This window comes from Sapajus apella, unplaced genomic scaffold, assembly GCF_009761245.1.
Source record: "Sapajus apella isolate SASKATOON/1434 unplaced genomic scaffold, GSC_monkey_1.0 scaffold155, whole genome shotgun sequence".
Lineage (NCBI taxonomy): Eukaryota > Metazoa > Chordata > Mammalia > Primates > Cebidae > Sapajus > Sapajus apella.
Window position 1 is genome coordinate 391642 of NW_022437095.1, and position 25145 is coordinate 416786.

At 41.2% G+C, this 25145-nt stretch overlaps 1 protein-coding gene across 6 annotated transcripts in view; it reads right to left on the reverse strand.

Moving 5' to 3' along the window:
* Nucleotides 1–25145, reverse strand: part of DIP2C (disco interacting protein 2 homolog C) — a 183871-nt gene that overhangs the window by 141219 nt on the left and 17507 nt on the right. For all 6 annotated transcript variants that reach the window (XM_032266148.1, XM_032266146.1, XM_032266147.1 and 3 more), the window contains one exon: nt 13165–13290. In XM_032266148.1, the coding sequence (XP_032122039.1) occupies nt 13165–13237 (73 nt within the window). In that variant the 5' untranslated portion in view covers nt 13238–13290. The remainder of the gene's footprint in view (nt 1–13164; nt 13291–25145) is intronic.

Genomic DNA, 25145 nt, shown 5'->3' on the forward strand with positions numbered 1-25145 from the left:
TGTGTGTGTGCGCGTGTGTGTGTGTGTGTGTGTGTGTGTGTGAAATTGAAAGCTTATTCTCAATTTTATTTGGGAATACAAAGGAACTAGAATAGCCAAAATAATTGTGAAAAAGGAAAGCAAAGTTGGAGGACTTCACTATCTGATTTCAAAACTTTACATAAAATCACAGTAATTAAGGGAGCGTCAGCACAAGAATAGACATATATGTCAAAGGAACAGAATAAACCCAGAAATAAAGTCTTATATTTACGGTCAATTAATTTTTGACAAAGGTCTCAAGACAACTCAGAATAATATGATAAACCCAGTTACCCACACCCCAAAAAGAAAGCATGGGAAAAAAAATTCCCCCAAACCAACAAAAAATTCACTTAGATCCCTACTGCACGTATACAAATTAACTCAAAATGGATCACAAATCTGAATTAAACAACAGTAAGACTATGGATTTAAAACTTCCAGAAACATAATCCATAAAAGACAAATTAGTAAACTGGACTTCATCCAAATAGAAAACTATTAAGTTTTAAAAGATGACTATCTCCCTATAGCTAATGTGACAAATTAGCTTGACCGTAGTGGCTTATAACAACACAAATATTTATTATCCTACAAATGGAGAAGTCAGAACATAGCTCTGAGGGTCAGCAGAGCTATGTTCCTTCCAGAGGCTTCAAAGGAGCCTTTCCCAACTTCTAGAGGCCACCTGCGTCCTTGACTCACAGCCCCTCCCCATCTCTTCAGAGCATCACTCCAGTCTCTGACTCTTCCTCCTCTGGTAAGGACCTTCTTGATTACAGTGGGTCCACTTAGTTAAGCCAGGATAATGGTCCCATCTCAAGATCTTTAAATTAATCATGGCTGAAAAATACCTTTTACCACTTAAGGTAACACATTCATAAGTTCTGAGGATTAGGACATGAATATCTTGGAGGAGGGGTATTTATTCTGTCTACCACAGAATAGTCTGTCCTTTCATTGAGAAACTGTACATCTGTAAAAGTCTTATGTTCAGATTGTATAAGGCACCTATAACCCATAAGATGACAACCAACCCATTTAAAACATGGGCAAAAAAATCTGAACAGATATTTTACCAGTTAATATATACAAATGGCTATGAATAGGAATTAGCACATTAAAAGCTAATAGGCATATTAAAAGATGCTTAGCATCATTAATTGTTTCAAATTAAATGCACAATGATATTCTATTTCACATCAATTAGAACGGCAAAAATAAAAATGTCAACAATACCAATTGCTGGTGATGTAGAGAAATTGGGATGCTCATATACTGCTGGTGGGAGTGTAAAACGGTGCAGATCTTTTGTAAACAATTTGGCAGTTTTTAAAAAGCGAAACATAAACTTAGGGTAAAAGTCAATCATTCTACTACTTGGCATCCAACCAAGATAAAGGAAATTATATGTATACACAAATATATGTACATATATAATGTCGACAGCAGCATTATTCATAATTGCTAAATACTGGAAACAATGAATAACCAAGTGGTGAATCAGTAAAGAGAATGCGTTATATCCATCTAATAGAGTATAATTCAACAGTAAGAAGGAATAAGCTACCAATGCATGGTACAACATGGACAAACTTCAAACAGGTAAAGGAGGTGTAAAGAAGAGCGGACATTCAATGATTTTATATCATAAAAATATAAAAAACTAAAAACCATAAAATCATAAACATAGATTAAAATATTCTAGAAAATTTAGAGAGTGCTGTTACAATTTGTAGGATTCTTTTCTTTCCACAGAGCTAACCTTTCATCTGATATCATTCACAGTCAGCCTGAAGTACATCCTTTAGCATGTTTATAGTATAGTTCTGCTGATAACACATTCTCTCAGCTTTCGCATTTGTGAATGTGTTATTTCACCCTTGTTTGTAACGGAGATTTTTACCAGATATGAGTTGACAGGCTTTCCCCCTCCTTTTAGTATTTTAGAAAATGTCTTTCCATTGTCTTGTGGTCTCTATTGTATCTTCATGGAAGTCATGCATGGTTCAAATGCTTCTCTGGTACGTAACATGTCTTTTTCTTCTGAGTAATTCTGGGATTTCCTCTTAATCTTTGGATTTCAGTACTTTGACTATTATAAACTTAGATGTGATTATTTTTATACTTGTTCTGCTCACACTTCACTGAACTTCTCAGGGCTGGACACTGGTATTTTACATCAATTTGAGAAAATTATGACTCATTTCTTCAAATACTTCTGCTCTTTTCTCTCTCTTTTCCTTCTTGTATTACAAGTATGTATAACAAGTACCATAGGAACTTGAGGTTCTGCCAATTTTTCCTTAATTTTTGTTTCCCTGGTCTTCACTTTGGTTAATTTCTCTTCATCCATCTTCCTTCTACAGCCTGTTAAGCCCATCCAGCGAAATTTCATCTCAGTATTGTGTTTTTCAGTTTTAGAGCGATGTCTCATGTATTCTTTCCAACCCCACATAGGCACAGCTTCCCCTAACATCAACATTCTCTACCAGAGTGGTACAGCTGATATTTCTACACTGAAACATAATTATCACCCAAACTCCATAGCTCACATCAGGGTTCTTTCTTGGTGTTGTACAATATTTGGGCTTGGATAAAGGCGTAACGTACCCATGATGACAGTATCATACAGAGTATCACACAATACTAAAATCCTCCTGCTCTGCCTATATATCCCTGCCTCCCCCAGCCCCTGACAGCCACTGATCTCTTCACTGTCTCCACAGTCTTGCCTTTTCCAGGATGTTGTATAGCTGAAATCACACAGCAACCTTTTCAGATTGACCACTTTCACTTAGCAATATGGAATTGAAGTTTCCTCCATGTCTTTTTATGGATAATTCATTTAATTTATTTTTAGCACTGAATAATATCCCACTGTCTGGATGTACCATTTTACTTATACATTCACCTACTGAAGGGCATTTTGGTTGCTTCCAAGTTTTGGCAGTTATGAATAAGGCTGCTCTAAATATCTATGTGTAGTCTTTGTGTGTGGACTTAAGTTTTCAACTCCTTTGAGTAAATGCCAAGGAGTATAATTGCTAGATCATATGGCAAAAGTATATTTAGTTTTGTAAGAAACCACCAAACTGTCTTCCTAAAGGCTGTTCTATTTAGCATTAAGACCAGCCACGAATGATAGAGAATTCTCACTGCTGCACATTGTTACAAGCTTTGGTGCTGATGAAGTTCTGGATTCTGGCCATTCTGATAGGTGTGTAGTGATATCTTACTGTTGTTTTAATCTGCATTTCTCTATGACATGTAAAGCATCATTTCGTATGTAGATCTGCCATCTTTATATCTTCTTTGATGAGGCAATTGTTAGTCTTTGGTCCATGTTTAATTTTACTTACTCATTTTTTAAAGACAGAGTCTTACTATGTTGCCTAGTCTGGAGCCAATTCACAGGTGCAATCCCACTACTGATCAGCATGGGAATTCTGACCTGCTCCGTTTCCAATGCAGGCTAGTTTATTCCTCCCATGAGGTCACTGGGTTGACACTAAACTTAGTGTGGACAACTGACAGGCATAAATCACAACAACCTGGAACTCCTGGACTCAAGTGATCCTCCTGCCTCTGCCTCCCGAGTAGCTGAGACTACAGGCACATGCCATCACATTTGGCTGGCCCCTATTTTAATCGGGTTGATTGCTTTGTTATTTTTGACTTTTAAGAGTTCTTTGAATATTTCAAATAAAAGTTCTTTATCATTTACATATTTTGTAAACATCTTCTGTCTGTGGCTTGTATTTTAATTACTTTGAGTCATTCACATAGCAGAAAATGTTCATTTTTATTGGAGACTAGCTTATCAATTCTTTCAATTCTTTGTTGTATTAAGTTATCACCAAACCAAAGTCACCTAGATTTTCTCTTACCTTCTATTAATTCTATAGTTTTGCATTTTACATTTAGATCTGTCATCTGTTTTGACAGGCAGGAATACAATACTTCACCACTATATGAATGAAGACGGTGGCTGTGTGATCTATTTTAATTTTTTTGAAGATGTAATGTCTATTTTTTTCTTTGCATGTGGATGTCCAGTTGTTACAGTACCATTTGTTAAAAACACTATTTGCTCCACTGTATTGCCTTTGTTTCTTTGTCAAAGTTTAGTTGACTTTTTTTTTTTTAACTGGGCTTTCTAGTCTGTCCCATTCATCCTTTTGTTTGTTCTTTCACCAATGCCACAAGTCTTCACTATCATCGAATTACAGTAAGTCTTGAAGTTGGGTAGTGTCAGTCTTCAACTTTGCTCTTCTTTTTCAATACTGAAACAACAAACTTTCAAATCAGTTTGTTGATATTAAAAAAAAAAAAACTTGTTGGGATTTTGGTTGGATCGCATTGAACCTATATATCAAGTTGGGAAGGAAACATCTTGACAATACTCAGGGTTCCTCTTCATGAACATGGACTACCTGTCCATTTATTTAGTTTTCCTGTGAATGAGTTTTCTAGTTTTCCTCATACAGGTCTTGAATATATTTTGTTAGATTTTATACCTAAGCATTTCATTTTGGGGAGGGCTACTGGAAATGGTTTTTTAAAAATTATTATTTTTAATAGAGATGAGGTTTTGCCATGTTGTCCAGGCTGGTCTCCAACTCCTGACCTCAGGCGATCTGCCCGCCTCAGCCTCCCAAAGTGCTGGGATTATGGACATGAGCCATGGTTTTTACTTTCAATTTCTGCTTGTTCATTGCTGGTAAACAGGAAAGTCACTGAACTTTTGTACATTAAACGCATATCCTGCAATACTGGTATAATCACTTATTAGTTTCAGGTTTTTCCAGGTTATTTTTGTTTTGTTTTTGATAAATTCTTTTGGATCTTCTACATAGGCAAGCATGCCATCTATGAACAAAGTTTTATTTCTCTTCCCAATGAATATATATTTTATTTTTTGTCATAACTGCATTAGCTAGGACTTCTAGTACAATGTTGAACAAAAGTAGTAAGAGGAAACATCCTTGTTTTTCCTGATCCCCTTTCCAGATCTTAGTGGGAAAGACTCTAGTTTCTCACAATTGAATATGATGTTAACGGAAGGTTTTTTGTAGACATTCTTTATCAAATTGAGGAAGCTCACCTCTGTTACTAGTTTGCTAAAAGTTTTTATGAGTATTAGATTTTGTCAAATGTGTTTTCATTTTCTTTAGCCTGTTAATGTGATGAATTACATTAATTAGCTTTCAAATGTTAAACCAGCTTTGGATTTGTGAAACAAATTCCACTTGGTTTTGCTGCACAATTCTTTTAACAGTGTTGGATTTAATTTGCTAACATTTTGTTGAAGGTTATGCATCTATGTTCACAAGAGATGTTGCTCTACAGTTTTCTTGTAATATTTTGTTCTAGTTTTGGTATTAAAATGATGTGGGCTCCACAGATGAGTTAAAAAGTATTCCTCAGCTTCTATGTTCTGAAAGAGATTGTAGAGAATTGGTATAATTTCTTCTCAGATGTTTGACAGAATTCACCAGTGAACCTCTGGGACTGGCACTTTCTGTTTTCAAAGGTTATTAACTACTGATTCAATTTGACAGATTAGGCCTATACAGGTTGTTTCTTCCTGTTCAAATTTTGGCAGATTTGTCTTTAAAGAAATCGGTCCATTTCATCCAAGTTATCAAATTTGTGGACATAGAGTTGTTAATAAAATTCCTTTATCATCCTTGTAATGTCCATGGGATCTGTAGTGATGTCCCTTATTTCATTTCTCAGTTGGTAATTTATATCCTCTATTTCTTTCTTATTCTTGTTAGAGGCTTATAAATTTTCTCTCAAAGAACCAGCTTTTGGTTTCATTGACTTTCTCTATTGATTTTCTGTTTTCTGTGTACTGATTTCTGCTGTTTCATTATTTGTCTCCTGCTTAACCTGCTGTTCTTTTTCTAGTTTTCTAAGGTAGAAGCTTACTGATTTTAGATCTTTTTTAACATATGCATTTAAAGCTATAAATTTCCCTCTAAACATTATTTTCATTGCATCTCACAAATTTTAAAAAGTTTTCATTTTCATTTACTTCAAAATTTTAAAGAAATCATATTTCTTCCTTGAGCAAGGTTTTACAAGTATATTGTTTAATCTCCTAATATATTTTCCAGTCATCTGTTACTGATTTCTACTTTATTGTGGTTAAGAACATTGTTGTTTGATTCCTATTCTTTTGAATTTGTTAAGGTCTGTTTTGTGGACCAAAACGTGGTATATCTTGGTGAATGTTCCGTATTTTGTTTTTGGAGGAAATAGTCTATAAATGTCAATTATATACAGTTGACTGAAGATGTTAATTTCAATTTTGTCCTTACTGATTTTCTGGCTACTGAACTGGTCCTTTTCTGATAAGAAGGGGTTAAAATTTCCAACGATAATAGTGGGTTAATTATTTCTCCTTGAAGTTTATCAGTTTTTTTTTTGGCATTTTGATGCTTTGCTAGGCAGAAACATACTTAAGGATTATTGTATCTTCTTGGAAAATTGACCCCTTTATTATTATGGATTTGTCATCTCTGGTAACTTCTCTTGATGTAAAGTCTACTCTGTCTCAAATTAACATCGCCATTTCCATTTTTTTTAAATTAATGTTGGCTGTGTGCAGTGGCTCATGTCTGTAATCCCAGCACTTTGGGAGGCTGAAGTGGGCGGATCACCTGAGGTCAGGAGTTCGAGATCAACCTGGCCAACATGGTGAAATCTCACCTCTACAAAAATACAAAAACAAAACAAAACAAAACAAAATTAGCTGGGCCTGACAACAGGTTTCTGTAATTCCAGCTACTCGGGAGGCTGAGGTAGGAAAATCAGTTGAACCTGGGAGGCAGAGGCTGCAGCGAGCCAAGATTGCACCATTGCACTCCAGCCTGCACCAAAAGCAAGACTGTCTCAAAAAAAAAAAAAATTAGTATTAACATTTTTATATTTTTCCTTTACTGTTGATCTATATATCTCTTTATATTTAAAGTGGATTTCTTATAGACAATATATAGTTGGGTGTATTTGGACTACTGACTTTGAAAGTGAGTAATGATATATAGTTGGATTAACATCTACCATATTTGTTACTATTTTCTATTTGTTGCTCTAGTTCTTTTTGTCTTTCACTTTGTTTTTTTTCTTGTGATCTTAATTGAGCATTTTCTGTGATTTACTTTCTTCCCTTTCTTACCATATCAGTTCCTTTCAGCTGGCTGCCTTGGAATTTGCAATATAAATTTATAACCCAAGTCCACTTTCAAACAACACTATACTGCTTTCTGGATATTGCAAGCACCTTATAATAACAAAACAATCCTAATTCCTAATTGCTGTCTTCCATCCCTTGTATCACTACTGTCATTCATTTCGCTTATATTTAAGAATGTGTACATGATACATACGTAAGCATATATAACCAAATATACTGTCACTGTTATGAATGAACTGATATGTCAGATCTACTAAGAAAAATGAAAGTTTTTCTTCTACCTTCACTGTTCCTTTGATGCTTTTTTTTTGTTTTTTTTTTTAAACAGACAATGTCTTGCTCTGTTGCCCAGGCTGGGGTGCAGCAGCATCATTATAGCTCACTGCAGCCCCGAACAGGATCCTGGGCTCAAGTGACCCTCCTGTCTCAGCCTCTCGAAGTAGCTGGGACTACAGGTATGAGCCACTGTGTTTGGCTAGTTTTTTTTTTTAAGAGACAGAGTCTTACTACGTCGTCCAGGCTGGTCTCAAATAACTGGCCTCCCACAATTCTCCCACCTTGGCCTCTCAGAGTGTTATGGTGACAGCCCCTGCACACAGCCTGCGCTCTTCCTTTCTTTATGCGGAGCTGAGTTACTGACCTCTACTATTTTCTCTCTAAAGAACTTTGAACATTTTTTGCAAGGCAGGTCTCCGGGCAACAAATTTTCTCAATTTTTGCCTGGGAAAGTCTACTTTTCCTTCACTTTTAAAAGATAATTTCACAGGGTACAGACTTGTAGGTTGATGACATCTTTTTCCTCTCAATACTTTAAATATTTCACTCCACCCTTCTTGCTTTCATGGTGTTTGAGGAGAAGTTGAATATCATTCTTATCCTTGACCTTCTATAGGGAAGGTGATTATTACTCTGGCTTCTTTGGTTTTTTTAATCTTTGATTTGTCATAGTTTGAAAATTATACGGCCAAGTATAGTTTATTTTTGTTTTGTTTTCATCACTGTTGTTTTTACATTTTTCCTGCTTGGTGTTTGAGCTTCCTGAATCTATAGTTTGCTGTCTGGCATTAATCTGAGAAAACTCAGCCATTGTTGTTACAAATACTTCTTCTGTTCCTCTTTCTTCTCCTTCTATCAGCGTTACACATATTTTACGCCTTCTGCAGTTGTCCCATGGTGCTTGGATACTCTGTTCTTTTTTGCTTTTCAGTTCTGGAGATTGGAGGTTTCTATTTCCCTTCCTCCAGGGCAGAAGGCTCTGATAAAGCCTCAGCAGGTTAGTCTCTAGTTAACCAGCTTCTCTGGAAGGCAGATCGAGTGAAGGGTGCTCCTGCATATTTAAAAATGATTCATTTTCTCCTTCCCCTGTAGTAAGTATCAGGGGATTTTTCTCTCGTATTTACTTCAAGGACCTGGTTAAGTTTCTGATGGTACAACTCACAAAGGCACGGGTCCATGTGCATAAGCCTCCTGGGGGGTTTAATTCTCAGGCTTGGCCATACCTCACTGCAGCAAGTTGCCAATTACAGTTAAGATATTTTAACCCCAGCGCAGTTTCCTTGGAGCATTCTGCTCCGGTGTATGGTGGTTCTCCGCTTTTTTTTTACCTGTCCATCCAATCTGGGGACAGCAGTTTGCCTGCAACCTCATGTCTCTTGCATGTTTCAGAAGAGTTGCTGATTTTTCAGTTTGCTCAGCTTTTTGCTTGTGAGGAAGAAGCGACGATCCCCAAGATCGCCAGGTACAGAACCTGAAACTCCCTATCTCCATCACAGTAAAAAGTGTCTTCTTTTCCTCTGACTCAAGTATTAAAATATTTTCTTTTAGTTCTTTGACACATTTTCATTTGATTCCCTGAATATTTATAATTGTAGATTTAAAAACTCTGTCTTCTGCTATATCAGATATTTAGACCAGTGCCTTTCAACAGAATTATGAGAGTCCTATATAGAACTTTAAACCTTCTTTGTAGCCTCATATATATAAGTGTATAAATAGGTACAATTAATTTTACTAATATATTTTTAACTCAAAATGCTCACACTATACTTTCAATAAGAAATAAAAATATTTTCTATTTTTCATATTAACTGATGTGTCTTTCACACTCACAGCGAATTCAATTCAGACCAGGCGCACTTCCTTTGCTCAGCCGCCACACGTGAAGAGTGGCGACAGATCTGGTGTGGTGGACACCGTATTGCACAGTGTGTGTGCACATTTTACTGCCTTTTTTCTTGACCACAGATTCTACCTCCTGTTTCTCTGTATATGCAGTGATTATTTGCTGAATATTACACATTGGAAAACACATCGAGCATACTCAGGATCCCGTAACCGTCCTCACTGGAAAACACATCGAGCATACTCAGGATCCCGGAAACGTCCTCAATGGAAAACACGTCGAGCATACTCAGGATCCCGTAACCGTCCTCACTGGAAAACACGTCGAGCATACTCAGGATCCCGTAACTGTCCTCACTGGAAAACACGTCGAGCATACTCAGGATCCCGTAACCGTCCTCTGAAGCTTTCAGCTCTTGTTTTGGCAGGCAGTGCAGGCACTGCTGGGTCATCGTGACCATGGGCAGGCTTCAACTGATTCGTTGCTAGTGTGGATCTATGGAGAGTTCCAGTCCTGCACCCACTTCAATCTCCACCTCCTGGAACTGGTAGGGTGGCCGTGCTTTGCTCACACCTGAGCTCTCCGTGCATGGTCTGCAAGTGCTCTCCATGGAGAGAGCAAGTGCTCTATGGGTTCATCTCATTCATTCTCCTGCTCTCAGGTTCTGGCTTACACAGTTGTGGTCCGCAGACTGAAAACAGCCACCTCATTTGTTTCGTGCAGTTTTACAGCTGTTTACAGCAGGTGTGATTTGGGTCCCTTTTATTTCATCATGGCTAGAAGCAGAAGTTTTGGTAAATTATTCTTGGATCTTCACATGTGAAAACTAAAGGAACGTTTCATCCATAGAATATTAGCATTGCAACAATCCTAATGAGATTTCCTCCAGAAACTACGATCCTGGTCAGCAACCAGTCATTTCATAGAGAGAAGATAAACTTCAAGAATATTCTCTGAAGAGCAATGAAACTGAGGTAAGATCTAACTACTGTTACCAACAACCAAGAAAAATAGATCAGAGGAAATGCAGCTAAGATTTCATTGAAGCAAGCATGATAATAAACATGCAGACTACCGCTAAACACAAAATAGGCTGGGAGTAAAAAATTTTTATGATATTGATTTATGATTGCACACAACTGCCCCATGTGATATTACTAGGACTCCTTACGAAAATTTACAAAATGTGTGTTATGGTTAACATAAAAATGCTAATCATATAAATGCAAATATTTCACAAAAACCTTTCAAATAATATTCTTTTATATTTTGCAAAGACATCTGCATAATGAGGTTTTTCATCACACATGACCCAATAACATTTCCCAGCGGCTGGATTCAATATGAGAAATAAGCATAAACACAAATAATTTCACTACTTCTTCCATTTTAAACTCATTTCTCTTATATAAAGTGGTCAAGAAAAATACCTACCCTTAAATACTGGCTAGTGCCAAAAATTTGGTTTAAAATTTTTTAAAACTTTTAAGTCCATTTTGTTAGTTACACAAAGAACACATACAAATAAACATTTTACCATAGGTTTTGGCAAATTGTGACCATAAACTAAACAAACAGGATTAAACGTATTATTTTTTTTGAGACAGGGTCTTGCTCTGTTGTCCAGGCTGGGGTGCAGCGGCACAATCATGGCTCACTGCAGCCTCAACCTTCCTGGGCCCAAGTGATCCTCCCACATCAGCCTCCTGAGCAGCTGGGACTACAGGCACACACAACCATGCCTGTCTGATTTCTGTATTGTTTGTAGAGATGGGGCTTTGGAATGTTGCCCAAGCTGGTCTCAAACACTGGGGCTCAAGCAATCTGCCTGCCTCAGCTTCCCAAAGCACTGGTGTTAGAAGCATAAGCCACCACACGCAGCCTAATCATTTTTAAACAGTCTCTAATTATTTATTATTATTTTCTAATTGAGATGGGGTCTCACTCTGTTGCCCAGGGTGAAGTGGAGTTGCTGCCTTAGCTCACTGCAGCCTCTGCCTCCAGGGCTCAAGTGATTCTTCTACCTCAGCCTTCCAAGTAGCTGAGACTACAGGTGTCTGCAACCATGCCCAGCTAATTTTTTGTGCTTTTGGTGGAGAAAAAATGCACAAAAGGCATTTTTGTACATTTCTCCATGTAGTCCAGGCTGGTCTCGAACGTCTGAGCTCGAGCCATTCACCTACCTCAAGTGCAGGCGTTATAGGCCTTAGCCACCACCCCAGTCCCTAATTATGTGCTGTGGCTTAACATTAAAATAAAGAAAGGGAGGAGCCCAAGGGAGCATGTTGGCAGAAAGAGCTCCCTTGCCAACAACCTTGCTAGCATGGCATTCACTTCCTTGCCTGCTGGCACTGTGTTCTTGAGATGAACACGTATCTGTAAATAAAACACAAAAACACCATAGGAACACCATGTCTCTACAAAAAATTAAAAATTAGCTGGGGGTGGTGGCATGTACCTGTGGTCCCAGCTGCTTGCGCCCAAGTGGTCACAGCTGCAGTGAGCGATGAGCTACAATCACGCCACTGAATTCCAACCTTGGCGATGGAGCAAGACCTTGTCTCAAAACAAACAAAAAGCGAAAACCCAAAATGATGCACTCTTTGAGTTCTGTCCTATAAATCTCAGTACCTTCACTCGTAAAGGCACAAAAAGGTGACAACTCAGGAGCTGTCTGAAATAATGTGGCATATCCTCGACCTCAGTTCTGATTTCAATCATGTCCTGCTGTCTCACTGCTTGCCAAGACCAACCTAAACTTTAAAACATAAAAATACTCCCAAAAACATTGTGCTTTTTCAACTATTCACATGTACCTTAAGTTTCTCTTGTAGTGGAAAAAAAATGGTGGCATTTAAAGTGGCATGTAGCTTCAAAGTGGTATGGGAGGTGATTTAGGTCCTTCAAGAAGACAAGCTTGCAACAATGACGTGAACAACGTTGGAATCAAAATCACAGAAACTAAACTCCAAATAAAGTGGGTTCAATCCATGTTTCTAACAAGTATCTGGGTAACTGAACTTTCTGCTTCACTTTGGTTGTGAAGATCACAAGATGTATTTTATAATTATTTGGGCAGAGTAAAATAGAGAATTTGGGTAATTACATAAAATTCAAGATTAAATAAAAGCAGTATTCTGTAACAGAAATATAAATGGGCTATTACCTTCAGTAATTTAGATCAGAGGTTGGCAGGTCTGTGCACCCAATCTGGTCTGCTGTTCTTGTACATAAAGTTTTACTGGTACATAGCAATACCCACTTGCTATCACCCATGGCTGCTTTCACACTCCAAGGGCAAAGCTGAGTAGCTGTAGAGACCTATGGCCTACAGGAACTAAAATGCTATCTGGCACCTTGGAGGCAAAGTTTATGACCTTGATTCAGGTAACCGCCTAAATTGTCCAAGTCGCCTGTTCTAAAACAATACAACAATACACACACTTATATGAAGATTTGAGAACACATATGTAGCAGCCTAATCAGAAGAAAAGTCCAATTTCACCCAGAAGACTACAAGCTCTTCCCTTTTCCATACAAAGAATTAAATGAATAAAACCGTGTAAGATTTTACCAGTATGTATCGTATGAGTCTTGGTGACAAGTTAAAAATGTGTATTTATACAGATAGATAACAATGTTAATTTTCCTTCCAAATTTAACTCATACTATTTTTGGACTTCTGGTTCACAAAATTGCATCACTACACCATTATTTTGAAAACGAAAACCCCTGACTGCAGGGCTTGTTGACAATATTAAGGCGCCTGAACACGGCGGGCACCTCAGGAGGCAGTGTTGGGGAACCTGTCCCTTACCTGGAGGGGTATAGGCATCCATGGAGGTCTGCACGACCAGGGACCTGCGTTTCGAAGGCATAGGCACCGCCATCTTCCGCTCTTTGTGTTTAGCCAGAGCCGCCTGGACAGCTTCTGTGTGGACATCTGAAACGGAGAGAGCTTAGTCACTCAGTGCTCAGCTGAGGTCCCAGAGGCCAAGCTGCCCCCTCTTCTGTTCCTGGAGCACAGTTCATCCACCTTCTGAAACTCAACAACACATGGGTAGGTGAGAAAAGAAAACTGGTGTTTACAATTCCAGTAAAGACATTAAAATTCATTCACAGTTTTAATTACTAATTTTTTCACTGCAGAATCCATATCTATAAGCAAACACTGGCTGTAAAGTATGCTGTGATTTTTCTTTTTAGGATGAATGGTCCTTGATCTTTGGAGATCTCTTTGTAGGTCACACATTCGAGCCGCCAAACCCTTTCACCGTACTGCTGAGGGTTGTGTGCATGCCTCGCTCCCTTACTCATGCAGCCATGGCCACAGCTCAACAGGGCACCAGCCACGGGCCAGGGCTGTGTTGGCTGTTGATATGGTTTGGCTATGTCCCCACCCAAGTCTCAGCTTGAATTGTATCTCCCAGAATCCCCACATGTTGTGGGAGGGACCTAGGGAAAGATAATTGAAGCATGAGGGCCTTCTTTCCTGTGCTAGTATTGTGATCGTGAATAAGTTTCACAAGATCTCATGGGTTTATCAGGGGCTTCTGCTTTCACCTTTTCCTTGTTTTCTATTGCTGCCACCATGTAAGAAGTGCCTTTTACCTCCTGTCATGATTCTGAGGCCTCCCCAGCTATGTGGAACTGTAAGTCCAATTAAACCTCTTTTTCTTCCCAGTGTTGGGTATGTCTATCAGCAGCGTAAAAACAGACTAACATGACCATTAACACATTTTGTGGCTATTAACCCATTACATTAATTCCACACATTCACTGAGTGCCTCCTTTGTAAGATAGTGCCCTAAGAGCTGGAGACACAGTGGTGACAAGGTAGACGTGTCACCACATCTCACACAGGGTGCTCCCTAATGGACAAGATGGGGTCCAGGTGACAGATGAAGCAGCGACTCCAAACTGTGAAGCCAGAACAATCCTCTTAACGCGAAATCAGAGTAACAGGAATGAACTACACAGGGTACCAATACGAGAATCTTCAAGACACAGGCAAAAACCCTCTCAAAGGCCCTAAACCGTCAGAATGATGTTGGCATATAAAAACACCACCAACAAAAACGGTCAGTGTGACTGAAGACGGGCTGGGGGCAGAGGAGCCCCAGGAGTGGGCAGTCTTCTCTGAAGCTGCGAGGATAATCCCATTGAAAGGGAATCAGACACGTCTTTCCTGCTGAAACCCCCCACACTGCTGCCTCAGACAGGACCCAGATCCTGCCGCGTCACGCACCCCAGTTGGCTCATGACGCTGCTTGGCTGCGGTCACCCTTTGTGTGTACTTTCTTCCTCCTAACTAGATCAAGAGCCTGGTTTTCTGGTAGTCTTTCTAATTCCCAATACATGACTGACTTAGGTTCATGGCTGAAACTTGAAGGGCTCATCAATGAGGTGACATAGTGCATTCACTTCCCAGGAATCACTTTCGGTTTTGCATATTCTTTTTAAACTTTTAGTTGTTTTTTTTTTTTTTTTTTTTTTTTGAGACGGAGTTTCGCTCATGTTACCCAGGCTGGAGTGCAATGGCGCTATCTCGGCTCACCGCAACCTCCGCCTCCTGGGTTCAGGCAATTCTCCTGCTCCAGCCTCCTGAGCCGCTGGGATTACAGGCACACGCCACCATGCCCAGCTAATTTTTTGTATTTTTAGTAGAGACGGGGTTTCACCGTGTTGACCAGGATGGTCTCGATCTCTTGACCTCGTGATCCACCCGCCTCGGCCTCCCAAAGTGCTGGGATTACAGGCGTGAGCCACCGCGCCCGGCTCTTTTTAAACTTTTTGGATGTAATTTCAAACACAGAAAATCTGAAGGACCGGCATAGAGAATTCCCATATAACTTTTACCCAGGTTCACCAACTGCTCCTATCTTACACCACTGTTTTCCCTGTCTCTCCCCCATGCATTTGCTAAGTCAAATGAAAAAAAAATTTCAGATACCATGTCCCTCTATACCTAAATGTTTTGATGTGTTCCTCAACACAAGGATATTCTCTCACATAAATTTCCCTCAAGGTCAGGAAGTTTAACTATCATATACTATAGTCCAATCCAAAGTTCACGTTCAAATGGTGTCAACTGTCTCCCTAATTTTCTTACTTTGTCTTATTTTATGATCCAAACCAGGATCATGAATTGCATTTATCTGTCATGTGATTTTTACCCTCCTTAAATTCAAGTTTCTTGGCTTTTGTGTTTCTTCAAATTGGAAATTTTAAAGAATACAGGCCAGCTATTTTACAACTTGTCCTCTATTCTGGTGTCTTCTGGACTCAAGAGCATGCATTTTAGCAAGGACAGCGCAGAAAAGTCTGTCCTGTGTGACAATGTTAACATTGTTCACTCAGTGAAGGTGGCACCTATTGAGTTCCTCCATAGCAAAGATGCTACTTCTCCCATTGCAATAAAGATTGGGAGGAGAGACCCTGATGGTATGTGCATATTCTGTTTCTCATCAATGCTTCACTACTGGTTTTAGCATCCATTGATGATTGCCTGTCATTCCTTCTAAATCATTAGATCTACATTCACTTAAAAAATATTCACTTTATCTTTCGCCATTCATTTACACATATCAACATGCACTCATGGAGTCTGACTTGGTGGGTTAAAATTCATAATTATAATGGTTTATTCTGGTGCTCAAATGGCTCCAGATTTGACACCAGATTCTCCAGCCCTGGGACCAGGAGGCCCAGCTCCTTCTAGTAAAAAATGGTGTCTGGAAGCTAAGACTGGGTACCAGGTGTGCTGCCACTGCAGGTCACTGCTGCTGGACAGTGCTGGCAAGCAAAACACACCACATGTGTACACGCAAGTACACCCATGCCATCCACAGGCACTCCTGTCACTGTCTATGTCTGTTGGGAGCCACCAGCTCACACTGGTACCTCCTGCTGCAACCCAATGCTGTGTATCCATTCCAGGCTTTGGCCTTTTCTCATTTCCACCTCTCTTGTCAAGAAAGAAACCTGGCTCCTGTTAGCCTCAATCTAGTCACTAATTTATTAAGCTTATTTGCTTAAGTCTGGAGATACAGAAATGCTTTTAGAATTGTTATCAATACCACTGTGAAAAATCTATCAAGTAGAGTTCAGTGTTTGTTTATAATTATTTTCTCATTGTTTTTGGAAGGGATGAAGTACAGAGTATACAGGGTGGGATGTTCAGATCTTAAGTACACTCAATGCATTTTGATAAATGGAAATCAACCTAATACCCCCATCAAAGTTCCCACACGCCCCCTCCCGGTCAACCCTGGCCTTCAATAAACAGCCACTGTTCATTCACAATGAGTGTTCCTTGGCGCTCTTCCGTCACCGGAGCCTCGTGCAGATTCTGCACCATCACACAGACTCCACGCTATGGTGTTCCCTCTTTACGCAATTCAAGGCTCCTGGAACTCATCCCCACTGCCTGTTTCGGTTTTAGTATTTTGCACATTTTTCCTGATGGGAACTAGGACAATGTACAAATATATCGTAATTTGCTCATGTTTCTCCAGCTGAGAGAGATTTGTTTCCAGTTTTTGGCTGTGACAATTTACTCTTAAGATACTGTACATTCTTCTACATGGACACACATTTTCATTTCTCCTTGGTGAATGTCTAAAGTGTAACTGCTGGGCCATATGGTAAGTGTACACATTTTAAAGAAACTCCCAAACTGTTTGCTAAAGTGGCTGTAACATTTTGAGTCCCCATCAGTTTGGGATCCAGCCTGTCATCTCCCCCAGCACCTGCTGCTGTCCTTCTTTCCCACTCCTGTGAAGCGGAGCCTTGTGGGTTTAAGTTGTACTTACCTGACGACCCCTGGCAGGTACCTTTCACAGGCCCATGGGGATGCGTATACCACCTCTTATGCAGACTCTATCTAGTCACTTGTAGATTCCCGAAAATGTTCTCAATAAGCCCCTGTGTCTTCTGTAAATCAAGTGTCTCACCCCTTCCAAGTCTTCATCGTGCCTCTGAGTTCTCCTGACTCACTTCACTGACAAGGACCCCAGTGAGTGCCACATGGACTAGAGCCATGGAAAATGGCCGTGTTCTGGTACACACCTGACTGTGTGCAGAGCAGCCCGGCTGCCACCACCGAGGAGGGGGTGCCTTTATCAAACAGAGACATTTCCCTTCTGTTGATTTAATAGGAAATCCACATAATGACGATTAAATTTCATCAGATGTTTTTCAGCATCGACTGAGACGATGAAATGGGTTGTGTCTCCTTCATTTTTTGTTAATTATATCAATTTTTGAATGATGAGCCAAGTGTGCAATGCAAAACTTTCCACATCATGGGAACAAACTCCAACTGGCATTGCTGTTCTTATCCCCTTTACATATTTCTGAGTCTGATTTAGCAATAATCTGTTAAAAGCTTTTGCATCTGTATGCCAGGAAAAGGGAAAGGTGTAAGATTTTGTCTTGCATGCAAGCTAACAAGGCAGCCAGCACCAGCCCAGTGTGAGCTGGGACATTCCTGGGCCAGGAACAAAGGCCTTTTCACACACCGTGGCAGCAGGATCCATTCACCCCCGCCGATACTCAGCGACATCCTGGCCACTTAAAGGACTTTCGAGCTCATCTTGTGTAAGAAAAGTCAACTTCTTCACCTCCCTGTACAAAGGCAAGATGCTATTTAGGCAAAACAAAATTAACGATCATGTAAAGAAATGCTTACATTTTTCTCTTCTGAGAAAATTTGTTTTTAGCAACCATGGCTGTCAAAGCATGCACTTGTATGTTATACATGATACTGCTTATCACCAAAGTCACGGTGCTTTCCCACTTTCAAATAATTTATCCAGAGTCCTGAAAGGTGAGTATTTTAAATAGAAAAGCGATATGTGGCTTTCCTCTGGCTAAGGAGTAAGCCGAATTTTGTGAAATACGTGATTTTTCTAATTAGAAAATCTGAGAACAAGACATCATTGAGAGAAACTGTTTTCTCTAGGGAGGAATGAAATGGGTGTTGGGAATCTGAGGGAGCTTTGGAACGGGAATCTCATGGCCTTAAATAGGGAGTCTGGCAAATGGGAAAACAGTTGTGCTGATTTATGGACATTTCTGAAAGCTTCAATTCCACTCCGTGTTGCATTCTGAATGATTTCTTCCTGTGACGTGGACCCGAAGTCCCACGTAGTAGTTCAGCACTTGTCAGGGTCTGGCACCATGACTCACCTCTACAGAGTAAAGATGTTTATGTATACATTACAATGGTTCGACTGTATAAAAACTGATATGGATCAATTCCCTTATTTCTCACTTGGGCCACACTTTCTGATTCTGTAAGAACATATTGTTTGGCTAAAAGACATGATGTTGACATTGAAAAGCAAAAAGACCCTATAAAAATGGTGCAGTGAGTTCTTCTCCAAGGCCACTGGGACACATACTCTGTTGGTGACCAGCTGTCTACTAGCAGCAGCAACAGAGACAGAGCTCCACAAGTGAGCAGCCACAGCACCCATGGCTGTGACCCATATTAAGACCCCCCGGGGTGAGGACAGGCCAACCAACAGCCTTGGAAAGTACACTTCTTTTCCGGAATAGCTTCCCAAGAGAAAAGAGAAACACTGATAACTGCAGGCATTTCTGTGACTGGTCTGGAACAATGAAACCAGACACCTCCAACAAGGAACATATCTTGTTTCAACTGAAGCAAACAAAAAGACCAAGAAAACAGCACAAAAGACAGGTTAGTTCTATCACTTACACACCCGGATATGTACATGTATGTCTGCGCGTCTATCTATGTTTACGGCCGTATGTGTAGGTACAAAATATACTGTCCATGCCTCAGTAATGGCATCCTCTAAATATAGCCTGCGAGTTCCTCAGGGCCAGGGTGGGAGCCCTGAAGCCCGCTCCAGCACCAGCCTGTGCTCCCCAGCTCCTGCCCACGGACCGCGACCAGTGAGGCAACAAATCCTCCCGGCCCTGTTCCTTCTACACCACATCAGGAACAGGTGTATACCCAGCGCAGAAAGCTCCCTGGGACGTGAACAGATCATTTGATTCTAATTCAGACTGACCTCCTCCTGCCTCTGCAGTACAGTCCTACAAACAATTTTTCAAAAAGCTACCAAACCACCACCTCAAACCTCATGCTTTGTCTACTTTGAAACAGGACATGGGACTGGTATTTATATGGCCACCAGAGCACTCACAGGGTATTATTCTGTTACCCCTCAATGCTCAAAATAATAATGTGGTCTCTCACAGTCAAAACAAAACCACCACCACCACCAGCACAACCACAGCCACAACCCAGCCTTTCCTTAAAAGTTGTAGCCTCTTTCTACACGGTCTTCCTCTTTGCCCCAAACTTGATATTCTTTTTACTTTCTCCTTATTTCCTGATTATAATTTGATCACTACATTAAAGTGCTTGTGTTAAAAGCAGTTTTATTTAAAAAGAATTGAAAGAACTACATCAAAATTTTAAGAGTAGCCATTTCAGGGTGACAAGATGACAATATTTTGCTTTGTGTTTTTTTTTTTTCTTTTTTTTTTTTTTTTTGAAACAGTCTCTCTCTCTGTGTCGCCAGGCTGGAGTGCAGTGGCGCGATCTTGGCTCACAGCAGCCTCTGCCTCCCGGGTTCAAGCAATTCTCCTGCCTCAGGCTCCTGAATAGCTGGGATTACAGGCGTGTGTCACCATGCCCAACTAATTTTTTTTATTTTTAGTAGATACAGGATTTCACCATGTTGGTCAGGCTAGTTTCAAACTCTTGACCTTGTGATCCACCCACCTTGGCCTCCCAAAGTGCTGGGATTACAGCCATAAGCCACCACACCTGGCCCACTCTTTTCAATATTTGCAAAGTTTTTTTGCTTGGAGTGTAGTCACTTTTACAATCAGATAGAGGTTACATGAAGTGCTTGACTGAAAGAGGCCATGAAGCATGCACACATCGCCCTATTTCTAACATAAAGCAATTGTTCGGTAAAGGATGGAGAGGCAGGAAAGGTTCATCTTAAAGCAATGCAAGCGTATTTTTCATAGAGGCAAAATACATTTAAAAAAATGTTTGCACCATACACAAGTCTGCTAAATTTTGTTATAAAACAGAAAACAGTAACAGAAGAACACTTTAACCCACAAGGAAATCAGCACACACCCGCTCGGGGCCACTCCAGAATGAAAATGGAGAGTGGTTCACTCACAGCTGACCCACAGGATGGGTAACATGAGCAGGAGGGAAATGTGGGAACCACGCAACCTCAGACTGCTGACTGCACAGCAAAAGTGAGCAACACGTAAGCCAGCGGAGTAACTAAACTATCGTAAAAGGATGTCTATATGCTATGTTAACCACAGATGAATGGCATGGCGACAATTCAAAACATCTATAAATAGCACCTTGAAGATTCCGTCAGATGTACACTGAACAATATTATGACAAATAACAATGACAGGATAGCCCCCCTCCCCAAATTGTGCTATGGGGTCTTCTCAGCGCAGACCCTTAGAGAATAGGCTAACCCCATCAAAACAAGGCGAAGATGTGGAAGAAGGACAACCTGCCTAGGTTCTCAGGCTTCTTAAGCCCGCGGTGTAATTATGGCTGAAAGCATTTCTTGCAACACAGAATGAAGTGTTTGAGTTAGAATCTACTTCCATGTGCTAAGCTGTTGCTATGTTTAATAATCCCAGTGTGACTCAAACATCCAAACCAGAAAGGAATATCCGGCCACTGGCACCTAAAATAGTAATTGAATGGACAGCTCTTTGTGGAGAGACCTTTCACAACGTGACACTGAGAGGCATCACGTGAGGCGACCCATGTCCCCGCCCCCAGTTCCTCTCGCTGCTCCTCCTGGGTCCTTTGCACAGCCGGGTGGTCTGCCAGTGCCCTCCTACAGAGAACGCACCCCATGCAGCTACTGGAGAGGTCTTCTCCTAAGACATCCAGCTTAAAAAGCCGCATGTCCACTGCCAGTGGCACAAATCCTGCAGGTGAGGTGAGAGAAGAGGGAGAGATTTGACCACAGGGCATGGGGGTCAGGATGGACCCATCTCCCGTGAGAGCCAACACTGGTGGGTCACAGGGAGGTCTGGCCAGTCTGAGGCCCTGGTTTGAGGAAGGGGCAGTGCCAGATGAACACACAGTGCTGGAAAGGGATCGGCCAAGAACAAAGACATTGGCAGCACTCCACATAAAACCCAGATCACTCTGAGAAGATCTCGTAAGATGAAGAACTTCTAGGTAAATATAACATGGGTAAACAAGTTGCTACGAAACAAGTATTTCCTAGAAAACACAACATAATTTCCAAAAAATGAGCTAATAAATGAAATTCAGCAGCTGTGCAACATCAGAAATCCATCAAAGCATCGGATCAAGTAACCTACAAAGCCTCAGTTACAAATGCCCTGAATTCAGTTTCACCCCACCACGTGAAGGAGACACCAGATGAGAGGCTGTGGAATGGCAACAATGATACCCAGAAATCTCCTGTGTGCGGGTACCAGGTAGGACTGCAAGGGAGTCGACAGACGTGTAGGCGAATGTCACAACAGTAACAAGACTTGCTGCTCATGCTAGACACACAGACAGTGTCACGGACAGCAAATGCCCGAAAAACAAATGCTTAAAAGGATAAAAGGAGGAAATAATGGGGATGCTTGGCAGTTAGGACAGAAGGCAGTGATTTTCTAGGATTTCTAAGTATTTTTGAGGATGAGCACCGAAAGTGTTCAAGGATATTTCCATCTATGGAGAGGTTGGGAAGTGATGGATTAAAATTTCATGTAAACAGAAAATTACTTTAGTTTGGGATTGTAAGTGGCATTAAAGTGCAATTGAAGCAAAGAGAAAAGCAGCAGATGCATAAATACCTAGGAGGAGACAAGGGAAGGAAACAGATACAGGGGGACTCAGGGCTGTCAGGGCAAATGTATCACAGGGCTCCATAGAGACCACACTGCCCGGAGCCTCAGGTGGGGGGTTCTTGCTGGAGAACCTCCTACAAAGCTGTCAGGGCTGGGGGGTGAGCTGCTGGCTGCCATGCCACACAGAGGCCAGAGACCCCAGCAGCAGCAGGACCCGCTGGGGCCCGTGTGCATGGCTCCGGGACTAAGAAGGGAAGCCACTGTCCCAACACACTTCTGCCACACTCCACTAACACGAGTGAAGGAATATTGCAGGGCTCAGATCCACTGTTTCTGAAGAAGGCAATAAAGGGTGAATTTGGAACTGAGAGACAATAAATTGGCAGAGGCACATTTGGTAACGCAAAATAGGCACATATTTCTCATCTTTTCTCTCTGCTGCAGCTGTTTATGGTTCATTCCCTTTAGGCCTTTCACTCTAAGAATCCAAAAGCACCCATCTGTTAAGAGAAAGCGTTATTCAGGATCAGCTTCATGCAGCATTGAATAGATCACTATTGCTAGTAAAGAATTTGTTGATACTTCTTTCATTTGTAGTGTTAAATTGGTTAACTAAAATGTATTTCTTTAACAGCATTTCTTAAAGTACTGAAAATGGTAATAAACTACTTAGTATGTCACATGACGCTGGAGAAATAAAAATTATCTTCTCTTGCAATAGTTTATTAGAAGTTCAACATTGGCCGGGCGCGGTGGCTCACGCCTGTAATCCCAGCACTTTGGGAGGCCGAGGCGGGTGGATCACGAGGTCAAGAGATCGAGACCATCCTGGTCAACACGGTGAAACCCCGTCTCTACTAAAAATACAAAAAATCAGCCGGGCATGGTGGCACGTGCCTGTAATCCCAGCTGCTCAGGAGGCTGAGGCAGGAGAATTGCCTGAGCCCAGGAGGCGGAGGTTGCGGTGAGCCGAGATCGCGCCATTGCACTCCAGCCTGGGTAACAAGAGCGAAACTCCGTCTCAAAAAAAAAAAAAAAAAAAAAAGAAGTTCAACATCACAGCACACACATTATGCAGCCATTCCTTATGTCTCCATTTTATGCAAGCACCTCTTCCTAAAATAATGAAAATGAAACATTCATTTTTCTTTCCACTTAATTCCATGAGCTGTGATTCTGTCTCACTGACAGGAAGTGGCAAAGGACTGGCAACATCCCATGCTCCTGTGTTCCAGGGAAACGGAAGAATACTGCATTAAGAGTCCAGGCTTTGGTATCAGAATCCCACCCAGCTCTGCCATGATCACTGAGTAAGTTCTCAAATCCCTTGACGCGTCCCTTTCATCATCCGTAAAGTGGGAGCAGTACTGTAGACTGCCGTGAGAATCACCTACGATGGAATATACACAGCAAACTACTGGGTACGGGTCACACAGCAGCACTCAGTGACAGCTTTTATAAATACCTGGAAGCAACGGATTTGCTACAAATTTCTAAACCTAAAAAGCCCAAAGGGATTAGACTGTTGACAAATCCCACCTTGTCCACTGGCACGGACGACATGAATTCCTGGGGTGACATGACCACAGGACACACACATACCGCGGTCACCTGGGAAATGCAGGCTTGTCCTAACACTAGTGTCTTGCATGACCATGTATTACAGACCACAGGATAAACCTACTAGCACCGCATCTTGATAGCAGGAAGGAAGACAGGCAACAATGCCAATTACCTCCAAATGGGAGCAAGTGAACAGTATCAAACCAGTCACCAGCAGCTTCAAAGCCAGTTCCTTGAAGGCCAGTCCCAAAGGGCCGTCACTGGCCATGGGTCCTCGCTCTTCAGACTCTCATATTTTGAGTCCCCACATCAACATCTAACTAAGGTCTTTAAACAGATAAAAGTTAATACACCACTTTCCTTTTGGTTTAACTAGTTTGTGATCTGTTTTGTTCTGGGAAAAACCAGTATCCTGCAGTTCAATAAGCAATGGAATATTTCAGGGATAAAAAAAAAAAACGGAACGCTTCAAACCCCTCAAAGAGGTAGTATAAAAATGCACCCTTTACGCTTGCTGTCGGTATTGCTGTTACTAGTATCCTAGATTCCTGTGTACATCCACAGGTTTAAATCTTTAGAAAAACGTACTCCCTTCACTTCTGTCTTCTGAAGTCATAAACTCACGATCCATTTCCTAGAGCTCCTGTTATTTGCACAGAGCTCACAGCATTACACAATCACACACAGAGCCTGGGGACTGCCGTCCAATGTCAAAGACAACCGTGAAATCAAGAGGAGAATGTTCCTCCAAGGTAGATACTTGGCTTCACAGCAGCGGGGCAGGAAGATGTAGGTTTGGGAGCCAGGCCACACAGGTTCACACCCCAGCTCCTCTCTGCTACCTTAAGCAAGTTACTGAACCTATGCGCACCCCCGTTTCCTGGGATGCAAATTAGGAACAGTAAGAGTCCCTGCTAGAGGGGAGGCCGTGAGGATTAAATGAGTGACCACGTCGGAGAGCTCACAGCAGAGCTGCTCGTGGCGATGAAAACACTCCACAAGTGAGAGCATTCAACAAGATGCTCATCCTTAGGGTGACCCAAGTCTGAAAAGCGGACCAAGAAGAAGCTGAGTCTGGGAGAAGCCAAAGTTGTGCAAGGGGCTGAATGAGACAGGCTGTGCGGAACCCCGCCTGTCCACGGCCGCCCTTCGTGTCCACGGCACAGGCCGACCGTGTTCCCTTCCACAAGGATTTCTTCTTGTCATGCTGCACTCTTGTTCTTTGGTCAAATATGCAGAAGCAGAACTGTGGAGAGTTGTGCTAAATGGAGAACACGGAGTAAAGGCAAGAAGATTTGATCTTCACTTATTCCTTCTCTAAGCCTTTCTTTATGTGGCATTTCTGACCTGCATGTCCAGGCTACTGATGGCCCGTCAAACACGTTC